This window comes from Hydra vulgaris, chromosome 13 (assembly GCF_038396675.1).
Source record: "Hydra vulgaris chromosome 13, alternate assembly HydraT2T_AEP".
NCBI classification, from domain to species: domain Eukaryota; kingdom Metazoa; phylum Cnidaria; class Hydrozoa; order Anthoathecata; family Hydridae; genus Hydra; species Hydra vulgaris.
In genome coordinates, this window is record NC_088932.1 from 10,284,994 (window position 1) to 10,304,579 (window position 19,586).

Here is a 19,586-nt window from a genome sequence, read left to right on the forward strand (position 1 = left end):
GATTCAAATATGTCAACTATTACCTAACAAATATGTAAACTATAACCTAACAAATATGTAAACTATAACCTAACAAATATGTAAACTCTTACTAAACATAAGACAAAAAAAAATTATTTAGTTAAAATAAAAAGCTTGTAAATAATTGAAACTTAAGTTTAACTGCTAAAAGATAATTATATCAACTCTAAAAATACAGATGCATATAGCTGTGTCAAACACACATTATACATTTTTTATAAGGTAACTATTTGTATTCATTTTTATATAACTTACTGCATGATTGGCCATCTTTACTATAACCACTTAAACACTGGCATGATGCTTGATTATCTGCACTTATTTCACATTGGCTGTTGGTTGGACATTTAAGCAGCGCACACTGATCTAAAACAGATATAAAACACTAATTTAAATTCTGCATAAATATATTACATACCAGATGTTCACAACTTTATTAGCTACTATAAAACTTTAAACTATTCACATTCATATTTTATTACAATTGTCATTATTATAACAAACTCTTATCACAAATAAACAGTACACAAAAACATATACATAAAGAAAGAAATAAACAGTTGATAATAGTTGACTTGAAGCAATTTTTATTACGAAGAAATGTTGAAAATTATTAAATGTTGGATACCATCACACTCCGCTTATAAAAGTTTTTATAAAATTAAACATTCTTATTACATTTACAAAATCAGTATATTTTAAAAAGGTTTTTATAAATGTAAACTGAAAAAAAAAATGCACTAAAATGAGCACAACAAGGTCTAAAAAATGTCAAACAAAGCATAAAACAACAGACATTGCAATGCTCTCAGTCGAGCAGGTTCATGCAGTTAAAGTATATCCTCATCAATACAAATAAATACTACTTTTTTTAAAAAAAAACTAAACAGTGCTCATTACACTTACAATGTGCAAAAAAAAAGTTAAACTTGTAAAAATATAAATATGTAAATGCCATGTATGAATTAAGTGCTACAAGAAGTGGTAGAGGATGTTCTAGAGATAATAAATTAAATAAGCGCATACTTATACAAAAAACCTCTAGAATCAAAATCATATTAAAAACAATATAAAAAATTATAGGTACATATTACATACCAGTCGATAAAAATTTTATTTAAAATAATTATACTATTTTTAAATATTAGTATTCATTTTAAATTATGGGTGTCATTATTATTAATATCATTAAACACAAACAAACACTACAAAAAAAAAATTATATTAAAGATAATAAAAAATCGCAGGCTTGATGTCCGATAAACATTGAAACATGTGACCATATCTATATGGGATAGCATCACATGTGAGTCATACAAATTTTCTAAACTTTTTGGCGATAATTTGTAAACGGACCAAAAACCATGCACAAATGCTGAATAATACTAAATTCAACCCATAAAAGAAACCTTATGTAAAAAAAACTACGACAAAACAACTAATCGATTAGCCATAAAATGTGCTAATAAAACTTATTAGGTTAAACAATGCTATAAAGGTTTTCTTATTCAAGAACTAAATATCTAAAAAAAATCAATAAATTAAACAACAGTTCGCTGTTTTAATTCAATGTGGGGTATGATTACACACCTCTTGCAAATGCAGTTGCAAAAATTAAACTAAAAAAAAAACAATGCTCCAATATACTTATTATTATATGATTAGCAGCAAAAATTATTGCAAATCTTTTTTAATTTACCTATTAAATATAACACAAAGTGCCAAACATGGAGTATATATTCCTCTTGAAAAAAAATGTGCACAAAGTGCCTGATAAAACCTAATTTATTAAATAAAAAAAATAAACCATCTTAAAAACTGTTAAGCTTACCACTAGGATCTGGAGTATTAGGATTCTTTAATTCTATAAAAAACAAAATATTACTTTTTAATCTTTAAAGATAATCTGATAAAATAATGAAGCCAATTCTCATAAAAATACAGATTTACAGTCAGGGACAATATTAAGAAAGATTGTTGGAAAAACCCCAACTCAAACAATAAAAATTAAATGGTTTTTTTGTAAATATGATTCCAAAGAAAATGAAATTACCGTATGCAACGCACACGGATCTGAAACATGTATAAAAAACACAAAGGGTAAACAATGTTATGAATGTTTATTTGTATCATAAAAAACAAACAATAAAACATATGACAATCTTGAAATGATTCATTCTATTTTCTGAAAAGAAAATGTTTTATATACAATAAATACTAAGAAATGTGCTTGAAACCAAAATTTCATTGTCTATAACAGAAAGTATATTATTTCAAGTTAAAGGAACGAAAGTGTAAAGCTTGGAGTTTAAATTCCTAAAGCTTGGAGTTTAAATTCCTCTTGAAAAAAAGGACCTGATAATGCCTATTTTTTTAAATTAACAAAAAATAAATCATCTTAAAAATTAATAAGCTTACCAGTAGAATCTATAGCATCAGGCTTGATTATATCTATAGTAAATATAATATGATTTTTTTTATCTGCATAGTATTAAAATAGTAAATATTCTTTTAAAGAAAGAAAAAAAAACTGAGAATAAACAATAATAACAAATATTGCATTTAAAAAAATAACTATAGCACTAATATGAGATTTTATCAACATTGTTACTCAGTAATTACATTGCTACTCTCAATTCAAATAACATTTCAAAGAAAATGATTAAAAAACATCTTTTAAAAACATCTTTTAAAAACAACGTTTTCATTGAAATGTTATTTGAAAACGCTTTTATATCAAAAAAAAACAAAATACTTATTACAAGTTTTGAAAAAATCGTTCATTTACGATTGCTTTTTTGATTCTAAAGAGATTATTTTGACTCTTCAGAAGGCTACTTATATGACACTTTACTTATCTACTTTTCTACCTCAGCACAGCCATTGATTAAAACGACATCCACATTTTCTCTACAGCAATTCTTTCCCTTGTACATATTCAAAAATCTATATTGACGTCATCGTCAGCAGCTAATTCTTAATCTAATAAACCACGTGATCACAGGTCAACGACCTTCCTTTCAAGCAATTTGAAACGATCAGCTTGAATGACCACCTATGACAACCTATACTTGCAATCTATATTTCTTGCAAAATCTCTGATTTTCTAAAACAATTCTTTACAGTGCTTATTGATACAGCATCCCATGACCTGACTAACACGCACATTGCTTTAAAAATTTTGATCTTTGGGGGCATTATACCAGCATCAATATATTTGATTTGACGCTTTATAACATTGGTGCGATAAAAAGCCTTTAATGCTCTTATGACTTCCTGGTTCCATGGTTGAGTTTTGGAGGTTGTTTTGAATAGCTGATGGATATTTGCATGAGTTTGCTAAGAAAAATTGATGAGAAATGAAAATTGTTTCCAATAAGGTACAGTAGGCCAAAATCCCATGTTTTTGAATGAAACGAAAAAAAAGTCATAACTTTTTTTCCTTTCATCCATAGGCCTTAAAATTTGGTATATAAAGTAATTGGATGATTATAATTTGAATGAGCATGATTTTTTTTTGTGGTTGCCACGGCAACCCAAGTTGCATAGCAACACATATTTATGCTTGGTTCCAAAGGGTTATTTTTAGCCAAACGTTTCTAAACTTGCTATGCAAATTAATTTGATGATTCTAATATGATTGAGCGTAACTATTTGTTTTAATTTACAGTCACACTTTCATACAGGTACACACATTTCCAAAATTGTAAAGATACAAAAGACACGTTTATAAACAAATATCATCTGTGGATGATAAATAAGTGCCAGTTTGAGCAACCGTGAGTTTCCTGTATTTGTCCTTTTGAAATAAGTTTCACAAAATCTACAAGTTGAAAAAAAAACAAAAATTATCTTTAACAAGTTCACAAAAAAAAATGACTACGAAAAAAGCGATGCACTTTAAATATGTAAACTATTATTAAGATGATTCAAATCGTGAGCTTAATGTGTTTGTCTTTTTGGAATAAGTTTTACAAAATCTACAAATGTAAAAAAAATTTATCTTTAACAAGTTCAAAATAAAAATGACTATAAAAAAAGCGATGCACTTTAGATATGTAAACTATTAGGTCATAGTTTACATATTTGAATCAACTTAGATTCAAATATGTCAACTATTACCTAACAAATATGTAAACTATAACCTAACAAATATGTAAACTATAACCTAACAAATATGTAAACTCTTACTAAACATAAGACAAAAAAAAATTATTTAGTTAAAATAAAAAGCTTGTAAATAATTGAAACTTAAGTTTAACTGCTAAAAGATAATTATATCAACTCTAAAAATACAGATGCATATAGCTGTGTCAAACACACATTATACATTTTTTATAAGGTAACTATTTGTATTCATTTTTATATAACTTACTGCATGATTGGCCATCTTTACTATAACCACTTAAACACTGGCATGATGCTTGATTATCTGCACTTATTTCACATTGGCTGTTGGTTGGACATTTAAGCAGCGCACACTGATCTAAAACAGATATAAAACACTAATTTAAATTCTGCATAAATATATTACATACCAGATGTTCACAACTTTATTAGCTACTATAAAACTTTAAACTATTCACATTCATATTTTATTACAATTGTCATTATTATAACAAACTCTTATCACAAATAAACAGTACACAAAAACATATACATAAAGAAAGAAATAAACAGTTGATAATAGTTGACTTGAAGCAATTTTTATTACGAAGAAATGTTGAAAATTATTAAATGTTGGATACCATCACACTCCGCTTATAAAAGTTTTTATAAAATTAAACATTCTTATTACATTTACAAAATCAGTATATTTTAAAAAGGTTTTTATAAATGTAAACTGAAAAAAAAAATGCACTAAAATGAGCACAACAAGGTCTAAAAAATGTCAAACAAAGCATAAAACAACAGACATTGCAATGCTCTCAGTCGAGCAGGTTCATGCAGTTAAAGTATATCCTCATCAATACAAATAAATACTACTTTTTTTAAAAAAAAACTAAACAGTGCTCATTACACTTACAATGTGCAAAAAAAAAGTTAAACTTGTAAAAATATAAATATGTAAATGCCATGTATGAATTAAGTGCTACAAGAAGTGGTAGAGGATGTTCTAGAGATAATAAATTAAATAAGCGCATACTTATACAAAAAACCTCTAGAATCAAAATCATATTAAAAACAATATAAAAAATTATAGGTACATATTACATACCAGTCGATAAAAATTTTATTTAAAATAATTATACTATTTTTAAATATTAGTATTCATTTTAAATTATGGGTGTCATTATTATTAATATCATTAAACACAAACAAACACTACAAAAAAAAAATTATATTAAAGATAATAAAAAATCGCAGGCTTGATGTCCGATAAACATTGAAACATGTGACCATATCTATATGGGATAGCATCACATGTGAGTCATACAAATTTTCTAAACTTTTTGGCGATAATTTGTAAACGGACCAAAAACCATGCACAAATGCTGAATAATACTAAATTCAACCCATAAAAGAAACCTTATGTAAAAAAAACTACGACAAAACAACTAATCGATTAGCCATAAAATGTGCTAATAAAACTTATTAGGTTAAACAATGCTATAAAGGTTTTCTTATTCAAGAACTAAATATCTAAAAAAAATCAATAAATTAAACAACAGTTCGCTGTTTTAATTCAATGTGGGGTATGATTACACACCTCTTGCAAATGCAGTTGCAAAAATTAAACTAAAAAAAAAACAATGCTCCAATATACTTATTATTATATGATTAGCAGCAAAAATTATTGCAAATCTTTTTTAATTTACCTATTAAATATAACACAAAGTGCCAAACATGGAGTATATATTCCTCTTGAAAAAAAATGTGCACAAAGTGCCTGATAAAACCTAATTTATTAAATAAAAAAAATAAACCATCTTAAAAACTGTTAAGCTTACCACTAGGATCTGGAGTATTAGGATTCTTTAATTCTATAAAAAACAAAATATTACTTTTTAATCTTTAAAGATAATCTGATAAAATAATGAAGCCAATTCTCATAAAAATACAGATTTACAGTCAGGGACAATATTAAGAAAGATTGTTGGAAAAACCCCAACTCAAACAATAAAAATTAAATGGTTTTTTTGTAAATATGATTCCAAAGAAAATGAAATTACCGTATGCAACGCACACGGATCTGAAACATGTATAAAAAACACAAAGGGTAAACAATGTTATGAATGTTTATTTGTATCATAAAAAACAAACAATAAAACATATGACAATCTTGAAATGATTCATTCTATTTTCTGAAAAGAAAATGTTTTATATACAATAAATACTAAGAAATGTGCTTGAAACCAAAATTTCATTGTCTATAACAGAAAGTATATTATTTCAAGTTAAAGGAACGAAAGTGTAAAGCTTGGAGTTTAAATTCCTAAAGCTTGGAGTTTAAATTCCTCTTGAAAAAAAGGACCTGATAATGCCTATTTTTTTAAATTAACAAAAAATAAATCATCTTAAAAATTAATAAGCTTACCAGTAGAATCTATAGCATCAGGCTTGATTATATCTATAGTAAATATAATATGATTTTTTTTATCTGCATAGTATTAAAATAGTAAATATTCTTTTAAAGAAAGAAAAAAAAACTGAGAATAAACAATAATAACAAATATTGCATTTAAAAAAATAACTATAGCACTAATATGAGATTTTATCAACATTGTTACTCAGTAATTACATTGCTACTCTCAATTCAAATAACATTTCAAAGAAAATGATTAAAAAACATCTTTTAAAAACATCTTTTAAAAACAACGTTTTCATTGAAATGTTATTTGAAAACGCTTTTATATCAAAAAAAAACAAAATACTTATTACAAGTTTTGAAAAAATCGTTCATTTACGATTGCTTTTTTGATTCTAAAGAGATTATTTTGACTCTTCAGAAGGCTACTTATATGACACTTTACTTATCTACTTTTCTACCTCAGCACAGCCATTGATTAAAACGACATCCACATTTTCTCTACAGCAATTCTTTCCCTTGTACATATTCAAAAATCTATATTGACGTCATCGTCAGCAGCTAATTCTTAATCTAATAAACCACGTGATCACAGGTCAACGACCTTCCTTTCAAGCAATTTGAAACGATCAGCTTGAATGACCACCTATGACAACCTATACTTGCAATCTATATTTCTTGCAAAATCTCTGATTTTCTAAAACAATTCTTTACAGTGCTTATTGATACAGCATCCCATGACCTGACTAACACGCACATTGCTTTAAAAATTTTGATCTTTGGGGGCATTATACCAGCATCAATATATTTGATTTGACGCTTTATAACATTGGTGCGATAAAAAGCCTTTAATGCTCTTATGACTTCCTGGTTCCATGGTTGAGTTTTGGAGGTTGTTTTGAATAGCTGATGGATATTTGCATGAGTTTGCTAAGAAAAATTGATGAGAAATGAAAATTGTTTCCAATAAGGTACAGTAGGCCAAAATCCCATGTTTTTGAATGAAACGAAAAAAAAGTCATAACTTTTTTTCCTTTCATCCATAGGCCTTAAAATTTGGTATATAAAGTAATTGGATGATTATAATTTGAATGAGCATGATTTTTTTTTGTGGTTGCCACGGCAACCCAAGTTGCATAGCAACACATATTTATGCTTGGTTCCAAAGGGTTATTTTTAGCCAAACGTTTCTAAACTTGCTATGCAAATTAATTTGATGATTCTAATATGATTGAGCGTAACTATTTGTTTTAATTTACAGTCACACTTTCATACAGGTACACACATTTCCAAAATTGTAAAGATACAAAAGACACGTTTATAAACAAATATCATCTGTGGATGATAAATAAGTGCCAGTTTGAGCAACCGTGAGTTTCCTGTATTTGTCCTTTTGAAATAAGTTTCACAAAATCTACAAGTTGAAAAAAAAACAAAAATTATCTTTAACAAGTTCACAAAAAAAAATGACTACGAAAAAAGCGATGCACTTTAAATATGTAAACTATTATTAAGATGATTCAAATCGTGAGCTTAATGTGTTTGTCTTTTTGGAATAAGTTTTACAAAATCTACAAATGTAAAAAAAATTTATCTTTAACAAGTTCAAAATAAAAATGACTATAAAAAAAGCGATGCACTTTAGATATGTAAACTATTAGGTCATAGTTTACATATTTGAATCAACTTAGATTCAAATATGTCAACTATTACCTAACAAATATGTAAACTATAACCTAACAAATATGTAAACTATAACCTAACAAATATGTAAACTCTTACTAAACATAAGACAAAAAAAAATTATTTAGTTAAAATAAAAAGCTTGTAAATAATTGAAACTTAAGTTTAACTGCTAAAAGATAATTATATCAACTCTAAAAATACAGATGCATATAGCTGTGTCAAACACACATTATACATTTTTTATAAGGTAACTATTTGTATTCATTTTTATATAACTTACTGCATGATTGGCCATCTTTACTATAACCACTTAAACACTGGCATGATGCTTGATTATCTGCACTTATTTCACATTGGCTGTTGGTTGGACATTTAAGCAGCGCACACTGATCTAAAACAGATATAAAACACTAATTTAAATTCTGCATAAATATATTACATACCAGATATTCACAACTTTATTAGCTACTATAAAACTTTAAACTATTCACATTCATATTTTATTACAATTGTCATTATTATAACAAACTCTTATCACAAATAAACAGTACACAAAAACATATACATAAAGAAAGAAATAAACAGTTGATAATAGTTGACTTGAAGCAATTTTTATTACGAAGAAATGTTGAAAATTATTAAATGTTGGATACCATCACACTCCGCTTATAAAAGTTTTTATAAAATTAAACATTCTTATTACATTTACAAAATCAGTATATTTTAAAAAGGTTTTTATAAATGTAAACTGAAAAAAAAAATGCACTAAAATGAGCACAACAAGGTCTAAAAAATGTCAAACAAAGCATAAAACAACAGACATTGCAATGCTCTCAGTCGAGCAGGTTCATGCAGTTAAAGTATATCCTCATCAATACAAATAAATACTACTTTTTTTAAAAAAAAACTAAACAGTGCTCATTACACTTACAATGTGCAAAAAAAAAGTTAAACTTGTAAAAATATAAATATGTAAATGCCATGTATGAATTAAGTGCTACAAGAAGTGGTAGAGGATGTTCTAGAGATAATAAATTAAATAAGCGCATACTTATACAAAAAACCTCTAGAATCAAAATCATATTAAAAACAATATAAAAAATTATAGGTACATATTACATACCAGTCGATAAAAATTTTATTTAAAATAATTATACTATTTTTAAATATTAGTATTCATTTTAAATTATGGGTGTCATTATTATTAATATCATTAAACACAAACAAACACTACAAAAAAAAAATTATATTAAAGATAATAAAAAATCGCAGGCTTGATGTCCGATAAACATTGAAACATGTGACCATATCTATATGGGATAGCATCACATGTGAGTCATACAAATTTTCTAAACTTTTTGGCGATAATTTGTAAACGGACCAAAAACCATGCACAAATGCTGAATAATACTAAATTCAACCCATAAAAGAAACCTTATGTAAAAAAAACTACGACAAAACAACTAATCGATTAGCCATAAAATGTGCTAATAAAACTTATTAGGTTAAACAATGCTATAAAGGTTTTCTTATTCAAGAACTAAATATCTAAAAAAAATCAATAAATTAAACAACAGTTCGCTGTTTTAATTCAATGTGGGGTATGATTACACACCTCTTGCAAATGCAGTTGCAAAAATTAAACTAAAAAAAAAACAATGCTCCAATATACTTATTATTATATGATTAGCAGCAAAAATTATTGCAAATCTTTTTTAATTTACCTATTAAATATAACACAAAGTGCCAAACATGGAGTATATATTCCTCTTGAAAAAAAATGTGCACAAAGTGCCTGATAAAACCTAATTTATTAAATAAAAAAAATAAACCATCTTAAAAACTGTTAAGCTTACCACTAGGATCTGGAGTATTAGGATTCTTTAATTCTATAAAAAACAAAATATTACTTTTTAATCTTTAAAGATAATCTGATAAAATAATGAAGCCAATTCTCATAAAAATACAGATTTACAGTCAGGGACAATATTAAGAAAGATTGTTGGAAAAACCCCAACTCAAACAATAAAAATTAAATGGTTTTTTTGTAAATATGATTCCAAAGAAAATGAAATTACCGTATGCAACGCACACGGATCTGAAACATGTATAAAAAACACAAAGGGTAAACAATGTTATGAATGTTTATTTGTATCATAAAAAACAAACAATAAAACATATGACAATCTTGAAATGATTCATTCTATTTTCTGAAAAGAAAATGTTTTATATACAATAAATACTAAGAAATGTGCTTGAAACCAAAATTTCATTGTCTATAACAGAAAGTATATTATTTCAAGTTAAAGGAACGAAAGTGTAAAGCTTGGAGTTTAAATTCCTAAAGCTTGGAGTTTAAATTCCTCTTGAAAAAAAGGACCTGATAATGCCTATTTTTTTAAATTAACAAAAAATAAATCATCTTAAAAATTAATAAGCTTACCAGTAGAATCTATAGCATCAGGCTTGATTATATCTATAGTAAATATAATATGATTTTTTTTATCTGCATAGTATTAAAATAGTAAATATTCTTTTAAAGAAAGAAAAAAAACTGAGAATAAACAATAATAACAAATATTGCATTTAAAAAAATAACTATAGCACTAATATGAGATTTTATCAACATTGTTACTCAGTAATTACATTGCTACTCTCAATTCAAATAACATTTCAAAGAAAATGATTAAAAAACATCTTTTAAAAACATCTTTTAAAAACAACGTTTTCATTGAAATGTTATTTGAAAACGCTTTTATATCAAAAAAAAACAAAATACTTATTACAAGTTTTGAAAAAATCGTTCATTTACGATTGCTTTTTTGATTCTAAAGAGATTATTTTGACTCTTCAGAAGGCTACTTATATGACACTTTACTTATCTACTTTTCTACCTCAGCACAGCCATTGATTAAAACGACATCCACATTTTCTCTACAGCAATTCTTTCCCTTGTACATATTCAAAAATCTATATTGACGTCATCGTCAGCAGCTAATTCTTAATCTAATAAACCACGTGATCACAGGTCAACGACCTTCCTTTCAAGCAATTTGAAACGATCAGCTTGAATGACCACCTATGACAACCTATACTTGCAATCTATATTTCTTGCAAAATCTCTGATTTTCTAAAACAATTCTTTACAGTGCTTATTGATACAGCATCCCATGACCTGACTAACACGCACATTGCTTTAAAAATTTTGATCTTTGGGGGCATTATACCAGCATCAATATATTTGATTTGACGCTTTATAACATTGGTGCGATAAAAAGCCTTTAATGCTCTTATGACTTCCTGGTTCCATGGTTGAGTTTTGGAGGTTGTTTTGAATAGCTGATGGATATTTGCATGAGTTTGCTAAGAAAAATTGATGAGAAATGAAAATTGTTTCCAATAAGGTACAGTAGGCCAAAATCCCATGTTTTTGAATGAAACGAAAAAAAAGTCATAACTTTTTTTCCTTTCATCCATAGGCCTTAAAATTTGGTATATAAAGTAATTGGATGATTATAATTTGAATGAGCATGATTTTTTTTTGTGGTTGCCACGGCAACCCAAGTTGCATAACAACACATATTTATGCTTGGTTCCAAAGGGTTATTTTTAGCCAAACGTTTCTAAACTTGCTATGCAAATTAATTTGATGATTCTAATATGATTGAGCGTAACTATTTGTTTTAATTTACAGTCACACTTTCATACAGGTACACACATTTCCAAAATTGTAAAGATACAAAAGACACGTTTATAAACAAATATCATCTGTGGATGATAAATAAGTGCCAGTTTGAGCAACCGTGAGTTTCCTGTATTTGTCCTTTTGAAATAAGTTTCACAAAATCTACAAGTTGAAAAAAAAACAAAAATTATCTTTAACAAGTTCACAAAAAAAAATGACTACGAAAAAAGCGATGCACTTTAAATATGTAAACTATTATTAAGATGATTCAAATCGTGAGCTTAATGTGTTTGTCTTTTTGGAATAAGTTTTACAAAATCTACAAATGTAAAAAAAATTTATCTTTAACAAGTTCAAAATAAAAATGACTATAAAAAAAGCGATGCACTTTAGATATGTAAACTATTAGGTCATAGTTTACATATTTGAATCAACTTAGATTCAAATATGTCAACTATTACCTAACAAATATGTAAACTATAACCTAACAAATATGTAAACTATAACCTAACAAATATGTAAACTCTTACTAAACATAAGACAAAAAAAAATTATTTAGTTAAAATAAAAAGCTTGTAAATAATTGAAACTTAAGTTTAACTGCTAAAAGATAATTATATCAACTCTAAAAATACAGATGCATATAGCTGTGTCAAACACACATTATACATTTTTTATAAGGTAACTATTTGTATTCATTTTTATATAACTTACTGCATGATTGGCCATCTTTACTATAACCACTTAAACACTGGCATGATGCTTGATTATCTGCACTTATTTCACATTGGCTGTTGGTTGGACATTTAAGCAGCGCACACTGATCTAAAACAGATATAAAACACTAATTTAAATTCTGCATAAATATATTACATACCAGATATTCACAACTTTATTAGCTACTATAAAACTTTAAACTATTCACATTCATATTTTATTACAATTGTCATTATTATAACAAACTCTTATCACAAATAAACAGTACACAAAAACATATACATAAAGAAAGAAATAAACAGTTGATAATAGTTGACTTGAAGCAATTTTTATTACGAAGAAATGTTGAAAATTATTAAATGTTGGATACCATCACACTCCGCTTATAAAAGTTTTTATAAAATTAAACATTCTTATTACATTTACAAAATCAGTATATTTTAAAAAGGTTTTTATAAATGTAAACTGAAAAAAAAAATGCACTAAAATGAGCACAACAAGGTCTAAAAAATGTCAAACAAAGCATAAAACAACAGACATTGCAATGCTCTCAGTCGAGCAGGTTCATGCAGTTAAAGTATATCCTCATCAATACAAATAAATACTACTTTTTTTAAAAAAAAACTAAACAGTGCTCATTACACTTACAATGTGCAAAAAAAAAGTTAAACTTGTAAAAATATAAATATGTAAATGCCATGTATGAATTAAGTGCTACAAGAAGTGGTAGAGGATGTTCTAGAGATAATAAATTAAATAAGCGCATACTTATACAAAAAACCTCTAGAATCAAAATCATATTAAAAACAATATAAAAAATTATAGGTACATATTACATACCAGTCGATAAAAATTTTATTTAAAATAATTATACTATTTTTAAATATTAGTATTCATTTTAAATTATGGGTGTCATTATTATTAATATCATTAAACACAAACAAACACTACAAAAAAAAAATTATATTAAAGATAATAAAAAATCGCAGGCTTGATGTCCGATAAACATTGAAACATGTGACCATATCTATATGGGATAGCATCACATGTGAGTCATACAAATTTTCTAAACTTTTTGGCGATAATTTGTAAACGGACCAAAAACCATGCACAAATGCTGAATAATACTAAATTCAACCCATAAAAGAAACCTTATGTAAAAAAAACTACGACAAAACAACTAATCGATTAGCCATAAAATGTGCTAATAAAACTTATTAGGTTAAACAATGCTATAAAGGTTTTCTTATTCAAGAACTAAATATCTAAAAAAAATCAATAAATTAAACAACAGTTCGCTGTTTTAATTCAATGTGGGGTATGATTACACACCTCTTGCAAATGCAGTTGCAAAAATTAAACTAAAAAAAAAACAATGCTCCAATATACTTATTATTATATGATTAGCAGCAAAAATTATTGCAAATCTTTTTTAATTTACCTATTAAATATAACACAAAGTGCCAAACATGGAGTATATATTCCTCTTGAAAAAAAATGTGCACAAAGTGCCTGATAAAACCTAATTTATTAAATAAAAAAAATAAACCATCTTAAAAACTGTTAAGCTTACCACTAGGATCTGGAGTATTAGGATTCTTTAATTCTATAAAAAACAAAATATTACTTTTTAATCTTTAAAGATAATCTGATAAAATAATGAAGCCAATTCTCATAAAAATACAGATTTACAGTCAGGGACAATATTAAGAAAGATTGTTGGAAAAACCCCAACTCAAACAATAAAAATTAAATGGTTTTTTTGTAAATATGATTCCAAAGAAAATGAAATTACCGTATGCAACGCACACGGATCTGAAACATGTATAAAAAACACAAAGGGTAAACAATGTTATGAATGTTTATTTGTATCATAAAAAACAAACAATAAAACATATGACAATCTTGAAATGATTCATTCTATTTTCTGAAAAGAAAATGTTTTATATACAATAAATACTAAGAAATGTGCTTGAAACCAAAATTTCATTGTCTATAACAGAAAGTATATTATTTCAAGTTAAAGGAACGAAAGTGTAAAGCTTGGAGTTTAAATTCCTAAAGCTTGGAGTTTAAATTCCTCTTGAAAAAAAGGACCTGATAATGCCTATTTTTTTAAATTAACAAAAAATAAATCATCTTAAAAATTAATAAGCTTACCAGTAGAATCTATAGCATCAGGCTTGATTATATCTATAGTAAATATAATATGATTTTTTTTATCTGCATAGTATTAAAATAGTAAATATTCTTTTAAAGAAAGAAAAAAAACTGAGAATAAACAATAATAACAAATATTGCATTTAAAAAAATAACTATAGCACTAATATGAGATTTTATCAACATTGTTACTCAGTAATTACATTGCTACTCTCAATTCAAATAACATTTCAAAGAAAATGATTAAAAAACATCTTTTAAAAACATCTTTTAAAAACAACGTTTTCATTGAAATGTTATTTGAAAACGCTTTTATATCAAAAAAAAACAAAATACTTATTACAAGTTTTGAAAAAATCGTTCATTTACGATTGCTTTTTTGATTCTAAAGAGATTATTTTGACTCTTCAGAAGGCTACTTATATGACACTTTACTTATCTACTTTTCTACCTCAGCACAGCCATTGATTAAAACGACATCCACATTTTCTCTACAGCAATTCTTTCCCTTGTACATATTCAAAAATCTATATTGACGTCATCGTCAGCAGCTAATTCTTAATCTAATAAACCACGTGATCACAGGTCAACGACCTTCCTTTCAAGCAATTTGAAACGATCAGCTTGAATGACCACCTATGACAACCTATACTTGCAATCTATATTTCTTGCAAAATCTCTGATTTTCTAAAACAATTCTTTACAGTGCTTATTGATACAGCATCCCATGACCTGACTAACACGCACATTGCTTTAAAAATTTTGATCTTTGGGGGCATTATACCAGCATCAATATATTTGATTTGACGCTTTATAACATTGGTGCGATAAAAAGCCTTTAATGCTCTTATGACTTCCTGGTTCCATGGTTGAGTTTTGGAGGTTGTTTTGAATAGCTGATGGATATTTGCATGAGTTTGCTAAGAAAAATTGATGAGAAATGAAAATTGTTTCCAATAAGGTACAGTAGGCCAAAATCCCATGTTTTTGAATGAAACGAAAAAAAAGTCATAACTTTTTTTCCTTTCATCCATAGGCCTTAAAATTTGGTATATAAAGTAATTGGATGATTATAATTTGAATGAGCATGATTTTTTTTTGTGGTTGCCACGGCAACCCAAGTTGCATAGCAACACATATTTATGCTTGGTTCCAAAGGGTTATTTTTAGCCAAACGTTTCTAAACTTGCTATGCAAATTAATTTGATGATTCTAATATGATTGAGCGTAACTATTTGTTTTAATTTACAGTCACACTTTCATACAGGTACACACATTTCCAAAATTGTAAAGATACAAAAGACACGTTTATAAACAAATATCATCTGTGGATGATAAATAAGTGCCAGTTTGAGCAACCGTGAGTTTCCTGTATTTGTCCTTTTGAAATAAGTTTCACAAAATCTACAAGTTGAAAAAAAAACAAAAATTATCTTTAACAAGTTCACAAAAAAAAATGACTACGAAAAAAGCGATGCACTTTAAATATGTAAACTATTATTAAGATGATTCAAATCGTGAGCTTAATGTGTTTGTCTTTTTGGAATAAGTTTTACAAAATCTACAAATGTAAAAAAAATTTATCTTTAACAAGTTCAAAATAAAAATGACTATAAAAAAAGCGATGCACTTTAGATATGTAAACTATTAGGTCATAGTTTACATATTTGAATCAACTTAGATTCAAATATGTCAACTATTACCTAACAAATATGTAAACTATAACCTAACAAATATGTAAACTATAACCTAACAAATATGTAAACTCTTACTAAACATAAGACAAAAAAAAATTATTTAGTTAAAATAAAAAGCTTGTAAATAATTGAAACTTAAGTTTAACTGCTAAAAGATAATTTTATCATCTCTAAAAATACAGATGCATATACTGTGTCAAACACACATTATACATTTTTTATAAGGTAACTATTTGTATTCATTTTTATATAACTTACTGCATGATTGGCCATCTTTACTATAACCACTTAAACACTGGCATGATGCTTGATTATCTGCACTTATTTCACATTGGCTGTTGGTTGGACATTTAAGCAGCGCACACTGATCTAAAACAGATATAAAACACTAATTTAAATTCTGCATAAATATATTACATACCAGATGTTCACAACTTTATTAGCTACTATAAAACTTTAAACTATTCACATTCATATTTTATTACAATTGTCATTATTATAACAAACTCTTATCACAAATAAACAGTACACAAAAACATATACATAAAGAAAGAAATAAACAGTTGATAATAGTTGACTTGAAGCAATTTTTATTACGAAGAAATGTTGAAAATTATTAAATGTTGGATACCATCACACTCCGCTTATAAAAGTTTTTATAAAATTAAACATTCTTATTACATTTACAAAATCAGTATATTTTAAAAAGGTTTTTATAAATGTAAACTGAAAAAAAAAATGCACTAAAATCTAGCACAACAAGGTCTAAAAAATGTCAAACAAAGCATAAAACAACAGACATTGCAATGCTCTCAAGTCGAGCAGGTTCATGCAGTTAAAGTATATCCTCATCAATACAAATAAATACTACTTTTTTTAAAAAAAAACTAAACAGTGCTCATTACACTTACAATGTGCAAAAAAAAAGTTAAACTTGTAAAAATATAAATATGTAAATGCCATGTATGAATTAAGTGCTACAAGAAGTGGTAGAGGATGTTCTAGAGATAATAAATTAAATAAGCGCATACTTATACAAAAAACCTCTAGAATCAAAATCATATTAAAAACAATATAAAAAATTATAGGTACATATTACATACCAGTCGATAAAAATTTTATTTAAAATAATTATACTATTTTTAAATATTAGTATTCATTTTAAATTATGGGTGTCATTATTATTAATATCATTAAACACAAACAAACACTACAAAAAAAAAATTATATTAAAGATAATAAAAAATCGCAGGCTTGATGTCCGATAAACATTGAAACATGTGACCATATCTATATGGGATAGCATCACATGTGAGTCATACAAATTTTCTAAACTTTTTGGCGATAATTTGTAAACGGACCAAAAACCATGCACAAATGCTGAATAATACTAAATTCAACCCATAAAAGAAACCTTATGTAAAAAAAACTACGACAAAACAACTAATCGATTAGCCATAAAATGTGCTAATAAAACTTATTAGGTTAAACTATGCTATAAAGGTTTTCTTATCTAAGAACTAAATATCTAAAAAAAATCAATAAATTAAACAACAGTTCGCTGTTTTAATTCAATGTGGGGTATGATTACACACCTCTTGCAAATGCAGTTGAAAAATTAAACTAAAAAAAAACCAATGCTCCAATATACTTATTATTATATGATTAGCAGCAAAAATTATTGCAAATCTTTTTTAATTTACCTATTAAATATAACACAAAGTGCCAAACATGGAGTATATATTCCTCTTGAAAAAAAATGTGAACAAAGTTCCTGATAAAAACTAATATATTAAAAAAAAAAAATAAAACATATAAAAAACATTTAAGATTAACACTAGGATCTGGAATATTAGGATTCTTTAATTCTATAAAAAACAAAATATTACTTTTTAATCTTTAAAGATAATCTGATTAAATAATGAAGCCAATTCTCATAAAAATACAGATTTACCGTCAGGGACAATATTAAGAAAGATTGTTGGAAAACCCCCAACTCAAACTATAAAAATTAAATGGTTTTTTTGTAAATATGATTCCAAAGAAAATGAAATTTACCGTATGCAACGCACACGGATCTGAACATGTATAACAAAACAAAGAGTGAACAATGTTATGAATGTTTAATCATATCATAAATAATAAACAATAAAACATATGATTCCTTACATTTTCTGAAAAGAAAATGTTTTATTTAGAATAATTACAAAAAATGTGCTTTGAATCAAAATTACATTATTTATAACTGAAAGTATATTATTTCTAGTTAAAGGGCTCAAAGTGTAAAGCTTGGAGTTTAAATTCCTAAAGCTTGGAGTTTAAATTCCTCTTGAAAAAAAGGACCTGATAATGCCTATTTTTTTAAATTAACAAAAAATAAATCATCTTAAAAATTAAATAAGCTTACCAGTAGAATCTATAGCATCAGGCTTGATTATATCTATAGTAAATATAATATGATTTTTTTTTATCTGCATAGTATTAAAATAGTAAATATTCTTTTAAAGAAAGAAAAAAAACTGAGAATAAACAATAATAACAAATATTGCATTTAAAAAAATAACTATAGCACTAATATGAGATTTTATCAACATTGTTACTCAGTAATTACATTGCTACTCTCAATTCAAATAACATTTCAAAGAAAATGATTAAAAAACATCTTTTAAAAACATCTTTTAAAAACAACGTTTTCATTGAAATGTTATTTGAAAACGCTTTTATATCAAAAAAAAAACAAAATACTTATTACAAGTTTTGAAAAAATCGTTCATTTACGATTGCTTTTTTGATTCTAAAGAGATTATTTTGACTCTTCAGAAGGCTACTTATATGACACTTTACTTATCTACTTTTCTACCTCAGCACAGCCATTGATTAAAACGACATCCACATTTTCTCTACAGCAATTCTTTCCCTTGTACATATTCAAAAATCTATATTGACGTCATCGTCAGCAGCTAATTCTTAATCTAATAAACCACGTGATCACAGGTCAACGACCTTCCTTTCAAGCAATTTGAAACGATCAGCTTGAATGACCACCTATGACAACCTATACTTGCAATCTATATTTCTTGCAAAATCTCTG

At 26.3% G+C, this 19,586-nt stretch overlaps 1 protein-coding gene across 20 annotated transcripts in view; it reads right to left on the reverse strand.

Annotated features, from left to right (window-relative positions):
- The window catches only part of LOC136089273 (adhesive plaque matrix protein 2-like), a 68,266-nt gene that overhangs the window by 10,091 nt on the left and 38,589 nt on the right, over positions 1–19,586 (reverse strand). For all 20 annotated transcript variants that reach the window (XM_065815123.1, XM_065815121.1, XM_065815124.1 and 17 more), the window contains 13 exons: positions 16,754–16,864; positions 14,799–14,831; positions 14,212–14,244; positions 12,636–12,746; positions 10,680–10,712; positions 10,093–10,125; positions 8,517–8,627; positions 6,560–6,592; positions 5,973–6,005; positions 4,397–4,507; positions 2,440–2,472; positions 1,853–1,885; positions 277–387 (listed from right to left, as the gene is read on the reverse strand). In XM_065815123.1, the coding sequence (XP_065671195.1) occupies positions 277–387; positions 1,853–1,885; positions 2,440–2,472; positions 4,397–4,507; positions 5,973–6,005; positions 6,560–6,592; positions 8,517–8,627; positions 10,093–10,125; positions 10,680–10,712; positions 12,636–12,746; positions 14,212–14,244; positions 14,799–14,831; positions 16,754–16,864 (819 nt within the window). The remainder of the gene's footprint in view (positions 1–276; positions 388–1,852; positions 1,886–2,439; positions 2,473–4,396; positions 4,508–5,972; positions 6,006–6,559; positions 6,593–8,516; positions 8,628–10,092; positions 10,126–10,679; positions 10,713–12,635; positions 12,747–14,211; positions 14,245–14,798; positions 14,832–16,753; positions 16,865–19,586) is intronic.